The sequence below is a fragment of the Fusarium fujikuroi genome, chromosome FFUJ_chr05 (assembly GCF_900079805.1).
Source record: "Fusarium fujikuroi IMI 58289 draft genome, chromosome FFUJ_chr05".
Classification (NCBI taxonomy): Eukaryota; Fungi; Ascomycota; class Sordariomycetes; order Hypocreales; family Nectriaceae; genus Fusarium; species Fusarium fujikuroi.
In genome coordinates this window covers 1885700-1895848 of record NC_036626.1, presented here as the reverse complement: position 1 = coordinate 1895848, position 10149 = coordinate 1885700, and the positions used below count along the sequence as shown (strand labels likewise).

Here is a 10149-nt window from a genome sequence, read left to right as displayed (position 1 = left end):
GTATTGATCAATCAACACATGCACTTCTGAATTTGTTTACGCCTCTACAACTTCCATCACAAGTAGCCAGCCAGCCAGTTTTGCTTTGTAACACAAACAAGATCCGTTCCTGGCGGTAGCGTCATGGGCGTTATGGAAATAGGGAGAGCGGTGAGTAAGGCTGGCGTAAATGGAGAGGCTGGATCGTGAAAACTCTTGGCTGCTAGGCCACCAAGGATTAATAATAAGTGACAGTTGGGGAGAAATATGGACGGATAACATAACGAGGCTGGGTCTTCTTCACGGCAGAACTTCACCATCTTGGTTTTTTATTAGTGTTAACATATAATTCACGAGAAGCAAGACCTATACTTGCTCTACTCGATCTCCATGGTACCCAATTACTGCTTCTTTAAAACCTACGTGAGTCTCTCAGTAGCGAGATGTGACACTGCCTGAACAGGCCAGACTCGCCTTGCGAGACACGTTTTTTTGTGAGAGAAATCATCACAGTATTGCACCATTGTGCATGATGGCACAGGTATAAACGACTGTGGAAGGAACGCCAGGTGAATAACAATTTGATGGCAGCCTTTTTCTTTTATTGGTGTCTCCATCCTGCAAAAGACAGACATAGAGTAGCTAGCTTTTTCCGCCTAATTGCATTCTCAATATCCCGCAGTCCATCTTAACTCTGTCGCATTTCGAAAAGGTCAGAAACCGCTGGCCGGCGACAGCTATAGACCGCTCTAACGCACCTCCCGCTGAATCAAATCATTGTATTGTGGCGATTGTAACCTCAAAATCTCATGCGATCGTAGGCCATCCCATTCTGGTTCATGCTGCCATAGGCCATACCGTTAAAGCGTGGTCCGTTATTCCCGAAACCATTATGGAATCCAGGATGAACTCCGTACGCGGGCAAGTTCTAGGCACCCTCGGTAGCCTTAGGCTCAGTCGCACTGGGGGCATACGAAGCTTGAGCTCTGTTCTTCTTGATGACTTCCTTCACTCGTTCCTCTGCCTCATCCCAATCCTCGGTATCGAGCTTGACCAAGTCAATACCATACTGCTCGGCAATCTTGCTCAAGGCATCGAAACTTTTCTTATCGTAAACGAAGCTGATGCTGACCCCGACACGGCCAAATCGACCGGTTCGGCCGATACGGTGCAGATAGGTCTCGGCATCTGGTTCAGTGTCGCCTCTTCCCTTCATGGGGATGTCATAGTTGATAACCATGGACACACTGGAAACATCGATACCACGAGCCAAAACGTTGGTGGTAATGAGAACCTTGTTCTCGCCCTGGCGGAATTTGGACAAAAGATCATCTCGCTCGAATCCATCAAAAGCGGCATGGAGCGCGGAGACCTTGTGACCATCTGCTACCATTCGCCTCTGAATCTCGTTGGCGCTTTCTCGTGTCTTTAGAGAGTTAGAGCAGAGATCCAACGAATAACCAGAACTACTTACCTTGACGAAGATGACTGACTGGCCGATGGTCATCAATCCATAAAGCTTGCAGAGAATATCGTACTTCGTATTGTCATCTGGGCAGTCGATGAACATTTGAGAGATGCCCTTGACTGTGAGCTCACTACGCTGCAGCTTAAGACTATGGGCGTTAGGCGCAAACTTGCTGGCATACTTCATGACATTCTCGGGGAAGGTCGCCGAAAAAAGAAGGACCTGGATGTCCTTGGGGAGCATGCTATCAAGTTTCAGCGTTTCCTCGGTAAAATCCAAATCCGTGGGAACTTACTTCTTGACCCGAAGGCACTGGTCCCCGAGTCCTTGCTGATCCAGCATGTTGTCGGCCTCATCAAGGACAAGAACTCGAAGCTGAGAGACATCCAACTGTCTGCGTCGAATGATGTCCATCACTGTACCTGGAGTGCCGACAATGACACTAGCTCTGACGGGTTCTCCACGAGGGAGTGCGCCAGGGATCGCAGCAGCAACCTTCTTATTCTCGATAAAGCGTCCGATGGCGTTGATAACTCCTTCAATTTGTCGCGCCAGTTCTCGGCTAGGTGCAAGAGCAAGAGCTTGGGGCTGGTCAGGTTTGCTGAAGTCAACTCGCGACAATATCGCGGTCACAAACGCAGCGGTTTTGCCAGTGCCAGACTGGGACTGCGCCAACATGTTTCGCGGCGGATCGCTGAGCATCAGCGGAAGTGATCTGCCTTGTACCTTGGAGGGCTTCAGAAAGTTAAGGCTGAGGAGACCCTTCAGAATATCCTCGCGGCTGAAAAAGAAATGTCAGTAACGCTTCTTCTAGAATGAGATGATCACCACCTACAGGCCAAGATCCTGCCAGGTGGTGGCAGAGTGGAAGGGGGTGGCTTCATTGTTCTGTAGCTCGCTCAGGGAGACCTCGACATCCCATTCAGGCTCATGGAGACCAGAGCCACCGAGGTCCTCGATGTTGCCGTCGGCTTGGCCAAGTTCGCCAGTAGAGGCGGGAGCACTTTCGGCTGGAGGATCCGCGGCAGCCTCATCAGGCTTTGTAATTCGGCTCGCAAGATCAGCCATGGCGAGTGTAGTGTTATGCTGTAAAAATACGTTTCGGCGATCGCAAGGTGCAAGGAGAGAGTCGATACGGTGGGGGGAGGCGGTGGTAAAGATCTCGAGGCCCTGGAGCAGGCACTTGAAACCAAACTGCCCGGCAAGATCACGACGTTCCTTTAACCTGCACGAGCCGCCGCCGAAAAGGCTTTGAAAAGAGATGTAGAAACTGAGGAAGGTTTGAGGTATGGGTTAGCCTAAGTCGAGAGAAATACTCAGGCAGGTGGATAGGTATAAACAAAAGCTCATGCAAGTTGCCGTGAGGTAATGAGAGGTGAATGGACCAGGAAGCTTCCTTCTCCAAAGTTTTGGCGGGGTCCAAGTTATTGGAGGGGTACATGCAGAGCAGGGCAGGCGAGGTGCCCTAGGAAGGTACCTAAGTACCTACCTACCGATTGGGTGGTGCCCACTCAAGCTTCCATCAATGTTCGCCTTACGGAGGTAGGTTTCAAAAGTCTTTACTGACGCTAAAATCACGCTAAGTGGGGCAAAAGAGTTAGTATCTACAAATATCGATTTTTACACCAATTTATCCCTGCCTTTCTTATACTTATTCCTACCTTCTAAAGCTATAATTTTCTAAATATATATAGGAATTCTCTTAATCTATATCTAGATCTTCTCTTATAAAAGGTTATTTTATATAGCCTCTTACTTTTAAATAGCTTTCTTTTTATTTTTTAAGGCACCTTTTTTTATTATTATCCTCTTTATCTATAGCTAGATAGGCTTAATAGCATTTAAATCTGGTAAATTTAAATACTAAAGAAGTCTTTAAACTCTCTTAGTATTATATAGAAGCTACTATATATAGTATTTATAACTAGGAGCTTAATCTTTTTATATAAAGGTATTTAGTCTTTCCTTTTTATATTTCTTTATAAAAGGAAGTAATTTTAAGATTAAGATCTTTATATAGTATTGCTATTAGTTAATACTGCCTTTTTTCCTTTCTCTTATTAGCTTACCTATAGCTTTCTTTTAAGACTATTTAGGCTTCTTACCTAGTAGGTTATAAAGCCCTAGCCTTTTTATTTTATTCTTAAGCTCCTATTTCTTTTTTATTATTAGCTTAAGCTTTTTATTTATTGCCTATATTATAGCTTTAGTTTTTTTCTTTTTCTTTTTAGTCTTTAGAGACTAGTAATAAAAGAGACCCTTTTTATTATATAAAAAGTAGCCTTAAAATATAAATTTACTAAAGCCTTTCTATCTTTTATAAATACAGCTATAGAGAAATCGCTCCTTAGGTAGCCTTTAAATGCAATAGCTATTATAGCAATAAAGAAGTATTATAGAAGTTTTATCTAACTAAATTACAGCTTTTTAATCTTTAAGGGTCTAATCTTTATAAGCAATATACTATTTTAGGCACTCTTTCTTTATTACTGCAGTTAGTTTAGGCTTCCTTATTAGCTTTATTTTCCTATATCTTGCTAATTTAAGGATTCTAGAGATAGTTATAATTAAAATATTAATACCTTAACTGCTAAGCTTGCTGGAGATATTAATAAGTAACTTTTCCCTGCTAAATTGATTTAAACTAACTTTAGTAATAATTATACTGCAATTTTTATTAGACTGCTTTAAAGGCTACTTAAATTAAGGCTTATCTTCTAACTAAGCGTTAATAAGTCTAAGGGGACTCTTATTAGGCTTAAAGCTTGCCTTAATTACCTAAAAATATATCTTATTAATTATATATTTAGGGATATTAATAAGGAAGCTAATTTACTTTATAGTTTTCCCTTCTCTATTAGGCACTTTTAATATCACTACTAAAGCCTAAGTTATAATATTTATATACAGTATCTTCTTTATAAGTTAAAGAGGGAAAGAATGGTATAAAAATCACTTATAGAAGATAACTAATAAAATCAGCAGGGATACCCTATTTGACTTTACAGGGGTTATTGCCGATCCCTCTTGGCCAGCAAAGACTTTTGAAACCTACCTCCGTAGGACCTACCTATATTGTGGGCGACTACCGCTAATTACCCGGCGCATTTGCTCTCACATCAGACTCATACAGTTGTGTATAAAACAAGATAACTTCGGCATAAAGCTCAAGACTCAACTTACGCAACCATCCCTTGAACTAGGAAACATCAAGACTCGGCTCTTCAAGCTTTCATAGCTCCATACATCATACAATAGTCCTGAATAACAACAATGGCAGCTCCGCCGCCGCCTCAAGGAGGGCTATCTCTCTATGAGAACCTGCTGGATCCCAATGATACACCTTCAACCTCAGCGACAATATCTTCAGCCCCTGTTCTGTACAGCCAAACAGAAGACACATCTGCAGAAATTTCCGTCAAGAAGCCCATTGATCCCGCCCTTCGCTTTCAACCTATACGTCGTCCACAGGTAAAGCAAGCCAAGCCAAAGCCGGCATTCCCCAAGCCGGCTGTTTCTAAGCAGGCTGTGAATTCTGCTCCTCCCGCTCCTGTGCAACCGAAGACTACGCTTGCAGACTGGGCCGCCACTGAGGAAGATGAGTGGATGTATGGTATGGGCGAAAAGCGTCAGCGTGGCGGCCGCAAGAAGAAGAAAAAGAGACAACAAGAGGAATTTGAGACAAACTGGGACGATATCTATGACCCTACACGGCCAACTAATGTTGAAGAATACCTGCATAGTGATGAGAAAGTCCAAGAGGTCAGAGATTGGAAAGCCTTGCTTTATAGGCACCGACATAGACGCGATGAAAGCGACCTCTCAGATGAGGACGAGGACGAACAAACCCGGCATGTTCCTTCAAGTGAGTTCACTGTAAACCACCTCTCAGTTAAATTCTTACCTTTGCCAGATCAGTTCGCTCCACCTTCGTCATATGCTTTCGTACCACCACCGCTTCAATCACCCCCAGGACCACCTCCAGGCGATGTTAGTGGGGATGATGCATTTGCTCGCCGTGTAGCTATATCTCAAGAGGACGCTCCTCTTCCCCCTGCTGCACAAGCATCACCCTCTCAGCCTTCCAATTCAGCCACCATATCACGCGCTCCGGTAAGATATTCCAAGCCACATGACGACGAAGACGCAGCAGGGGATAATGTCGAAGACGATGCGTATTCTCCGCCCCCAACTCTTGGATCCAGTCTTCCGGATCAACCTGGTGACGATTCTCAGGCTCGGTCAAGCCGTCCAGGCCAGTCTGGTTTTGCCCATCGATTGATGAGCAAATACGGATGGACAAAAGGCAGTGGACTTGGTGCTGATGAGTCAGGAATTGTCAACCCTTTGCGTGTTCAAGTCGAGAAGCGGCGGAAGAAAGCCGACGCAGATGGCGGAGGATGGGCCGAGCCAGGTGGTAAGGGTAAGATCATTGGTGGGAAGCGCAAAGAGGAAAATGCAGGCAAGTTCGGTACTATGAGTGATGTCATAGTACTACGCAATATGCTTGAAAATATGCCGAATCTCGAGGAGGAGATTGCAGGAGGTTTGGGACAAGAGATCGGAGAAGAGTGCGGAGAAAAGGTTTGTGAGAGTTATGTCCTTTTTCAGGCATGGTATAATTAACAAAGATACAGTACGGCCGCGTGGAGAGACTATATATTGACCAGGAAAGTCGCAAAGTGTTTATCAAGTTCACAAATCAAGTTTCAGCTCTTCGGGTGAATATCCTGTTTCCTCTTTCACAACCGCAAACAGCTGACAACCCATACAGGCAGTCAATGAACTAGATGGCCGTGTATTCAATGGCAATACAATAGTCCCCGAATTCTTCGATACAGAAAAGTTTGAGCAGGGGAAGTATCAATAAAAAGAGTGCTTCTTATGACAGGTCAAGGCTAGGCAGCGGGACAGAAGCAAAAAAAAAGGGGTAGAAACAAGCCTTATACTCAAATATCATCAATATGGAGACGTATACATTACAGATCTAGAGGAAGAGACGTCCCCATCCAACCAAAGTCGTTTTTCAGCATGAAACAAGTAATATTCCAGTCAATATGCTTGTATAGCCTCCCCCTCTCAAGCGTTCGTGGTATCTTGTGTCATATTGCTTGGGGGACAAAGTCAGAAGACAGATAAGTGAAGAGCTTATTTCACCCATGATTGAACCAAGGAACCTGGACCTAAATGTAAAGAATAGATGACAATCAGGTGGATGGAGAAGAGTTTATATTCATAATAGACCTGCATCTATCCTTGATAGAAGTGGCAGACTGAAAAGATTCCTAATGACTCAATAATCAGAATGAAAAAGAAGCGCTTATCACGAGCTAAACATCTTTATATGCCGAGTTAGGAGAAACGCCAATTTTCAGGGCTCGGCGAACACGATCGCAAGAATAAAGTCCAAATACAATCGATTATTAAGCTCTAACAGGTTATCCTTTACACGCAGTTACCCCACCCCATGAAAAGCATTTTGTGCCACTTGATGACCAAGCACAATATGTCGTAGAGAAAAGTCAGGAAACATAATGACGACGATAATGACGCCTCTAAGAGAAAATCCAGCAATCTTCATCTCCGTGCTTAAAACAGCTGGGCAACGGCAGCAACACCTGCAAGAGCAAGAACAGCCATGTTGACGCTGACAATGCCGGCAGCATCCTCCTTGTCGTCACTGTTGCTGCTATCGGAAGAGCCGTCGCTCTCCTCACCACCGTCCTTACCCTCGTTGGCCTCCTTGTTGTTGGATGTACACTTCTCCTCACCATCGATCTTGTTGTCCTTCTTCAGGTCGTCAAAGTAATCACAGAACTCCTTGATATCGGTGGTCGAGGAAACAACGACGCTGCCACTAACTTGATCAAGCTTGGGAAGTTCCACCCTAGAAACCACTCATTAGACTCGGGAATGCTATATGCTAGGGGGATTCTACTCACTTCTCGAAGCTGCCTCGGAGGGCAACACCACCAGTGACCTTCTCGAGCTTGGGAAACCCATCAATAGCATCAAGCTTGGTATTGTTCTGGATGGTGAAACCGCCGCCAATCTCCTCAAGAACGGGGAAGGAAACGTTGGTGAGCTTTTTCATGTCGATAAGGGACAGGGTCTCTGTGATTGTGGTCAGGTTGGGGGCGGAGAAAGTCTGAAGCTCGGGGTTGGCGTTCAATTTCAAGCTCTTGGTCACCTCCTGAAGAGCAGGAACCTTGAAGGACTTGGCGCTAGAAATCTGGATCTCGGCAGCAGTCTCGAGCTTGTTCATCGTAATTTCCATAACGTCGTTGCCATTGTCGAAGATCAGAAGCTGGGTAGTAACGTTAACAAGGTCGGAGTTGAAAGCGTTCATCTTTCGGTTGTTGTCGATCTGGAAACTCTCGACACTGGCGACGCTGAGACCGCTAAGATCACTGATGAAAGTGTCGGTAATTCGAATGCTCTTGATCTTAGTAACGCCTTCAGTACCGAAGTTCAGCTCGCCGAGCCGGGGAAGCTTGATGAAGCTAAGCTCTCCCAGGCTCTCAAGTGAGGAGAAATCAAGGTTGTTGAGAGCCTCGAGGTTGTTGAGCTCGAATGTTCCAGTGATAGAATTAATAGAGGTACTGGAGAGAGAGATAAGGTCTCCAGCGTTCTTGGCCTGGAAGTTGCCCTTGATCTGCTTGGGGCCGTTGATGACAACGGCGCCAGAAACAGACTTGTCAATGATGACATCGGCATCAACAACATCGCAGCTGATGACTTGTGTAGGTTCGGTGATCTTGATGTCTTTGGTGCAAGTGGCAGCTAGACGAGGTTACTGTTAAAAGGATATCCGAGAAGTTGTATCTGATTTCACCCACCAGAAACGGCAGAGACACCGAGGGCCGCAATGGCTGAGAGGACCTTAACGGAATGCATTATGACCTGGATAAACAAGCAATTAGATAACGTTGATTATACACGATTTCGGGACGAGGGCTGTGGGCTGGCCTGTCGCGGTGGTCCCTATCAATATCGTTCCAAAGTAGAGCCGCCTCGAAAGAAACGATGCTGATGATGAGTGGTGTGAAGCGAACAACTGCAATACAACATCGTGGAGATAGCGGTGCTTGATAGCAAGGCCCCTTTGGCAGGAAAGGGGATGTCCGATGGCAACCAACCTGGAAGGAATATGCGAAGGGGAGGAGAAGAGATGCGTCAAGTCTAATCGTAGGCAAGAAATGACCAAATCGCAAAAGTGAATGGAGGAAGAGCGTACAAGAAGATTATTTGAGGCAGGTGAAGGAAGAAAGAAAACAAGACGGCAAGAAAGACGGGACGGAACGGTTGAAACCAATCAAGGAGCACAAGCCAAGTAACTGCGCGTCTCGGCAAGCACCTCACAATGGATGGAGCCAGTCGACCGAGCGATGAATGTTCGTACGTACCTAATTTGTAAGGGGATAGGATCTCCTGTGGTTTTGTTGGATGGTGTTGATTCTTCAAATCCTTGGGAGTTTCTCGGCGAACGACTGAGATATATCACGGAACTGTAAGAATATTCCTAGAACTAGATAAAGTCTGGCAGAGTAGAGCCTGACGGAAACGAGTGGCGTGAAGAGAAAAACTGGACGAGAATATTACCGACAAGGAGAGGAAAGAAGAAGTTCGAAAGAGCGAGAGGAAAAGAGAGGAGGAGACGGGAGGGAGGAGATGAAAGATGGTCGACCGAGATGAGTGCACGGTGGGAATTCGGCGCCGCCTGCATGGGGCATGGGGGAGCAGGGGAGCTACGAGGGTGGGTTCGAGTTGGACGGCAAAACCTAATAAGTTCATGGACAAAAGCAGGGCACCGACAGGTCAGTCACCCGTTTCGGGGCCCATTCTCTCAGGGGCACTCAGACACTGAAGACCAAAAAGGAACCAGTACCGGCGCAAGGCGATGCCAGGGCGAGCTGGACTCCAGACTCCAGTGTGGACTGGACGGGTGCGACGGTTCCATTGACCAGGTGTGAGAAATACCTAGGGATAGACGGCATACGTAGGTAGGTAGGCACTAATCTCCTGCTAATGGTTCAGAGACATGGGCCCACTGACTGACTTGGTTACACCTCATCTGTTACTGTACATATCAGACTATCAGTGCACCGCTCAAAACGACATGAATTATTGACACCGACCACCACTGAACTATCAAGACGCTAGCTAATCCATTGAGAGGTTTTTTTTTTAATCTGTCCTAGTTTAAAGCAATCTAGGTTCTTTTTCTGCCTGTATTCCGAGCCAAGACCTTATGCGCTCGCATTCTATACTAACCTCCGGCTTCACAAAAGCCCAATGGCCGCGTAAGCAGAGCTACGGAGTAGATGCAACAATGATGACAACACTCTCTGACTTCCAGTCTGCTTGGCCAGCAACCAAACCAGTCAACAGCCCCAAAGAGGAAATTAGTGGGTGCACATTTTCTTCTGCCTCTTTGACTGTAACTGCGTTGCATATGCATTAGCGGGCTCTACCAGGCACCGCGGCTCCTATAGCCACTCCAAGCGCATTACTGAATCTAGTAGGTAAGTCAGTAGGTATGTATCCAGCTTTGAATTTATTCACCTATACATACATAATCGTAGGTAACCTTCTTTCATAGACGACCATTCTTAAGTAGGCACATTTGCCCATGATTCTTCTATTATTAGACTCAGTCCGATATTTGTACATGGTAGATTGTGCTTGTTATTCCCTGACAA

The 10149-nt window shown here is 45.6% G+C and overlaps 3 protein-coding genes; 1 reads left to right on the top strand and 2 right to left on the bottom strand.

Moving 5' to 3' along the window:
* Positions 1-907: 907 nt before the first annotated feature.
* FFUJ_07363 (probable RNA helicase DBP5) lies at positions 908-2515 on the bottom strand (the record flags this gene model as incomplete). XM_023577607.1 has 4 exons in its annotated part: positions 908-1405; positions 1454-1691; positions 1743-2228; positions 2283-2515. 4 exons carry the CDS (start codon positions 2513-2515, stop codon positions 908-910), a joined length of 1455 nt encoding a protein of 484 aa, XP_023430653.1.
* A 2205-nt stretch (positions 2516-4720) lies between these two features.
* FFUJ_07362 (related to DNA-damage repair protein DRT111 precursor) lies at positions 4721-6317 on the top strand (the record flags this gene model as incomplete). XM_023577605.1 has 4 exons in its annotated part: positions 4721-5312; positions 5361-6031; positions 6085-6168; positions 6222-6317. The coding sequence occupies 4 exons, from the start codon at positions 4721-4723 to the stop codon at positions 6315-6317; spliced, it is 1443 nt and encodes a 480-aa protein (XP_023430652.1).
* A 719-nt stretch (positions 6318-7036) lies between these two features.
* On the bottom strand, positions 7037-8344 carry FFUJ_07361 (SPS2-like protein; the record flags this gene model as incomplete). XM_023577604.1 has 3 exons in its annotated part: positions 7037-7334; positions 7390-8230; positions 8287-8344. The coding sequence occupies 3 exons, from the start codon at positions 8342-8344 to the stop codon at positions 7037-7039; spliced, it is 1197 nt and encodes a 398-aa protein (XP_023430651.1).
* Positions 8345-10149: the final 1805 nt, after the last annotated feature.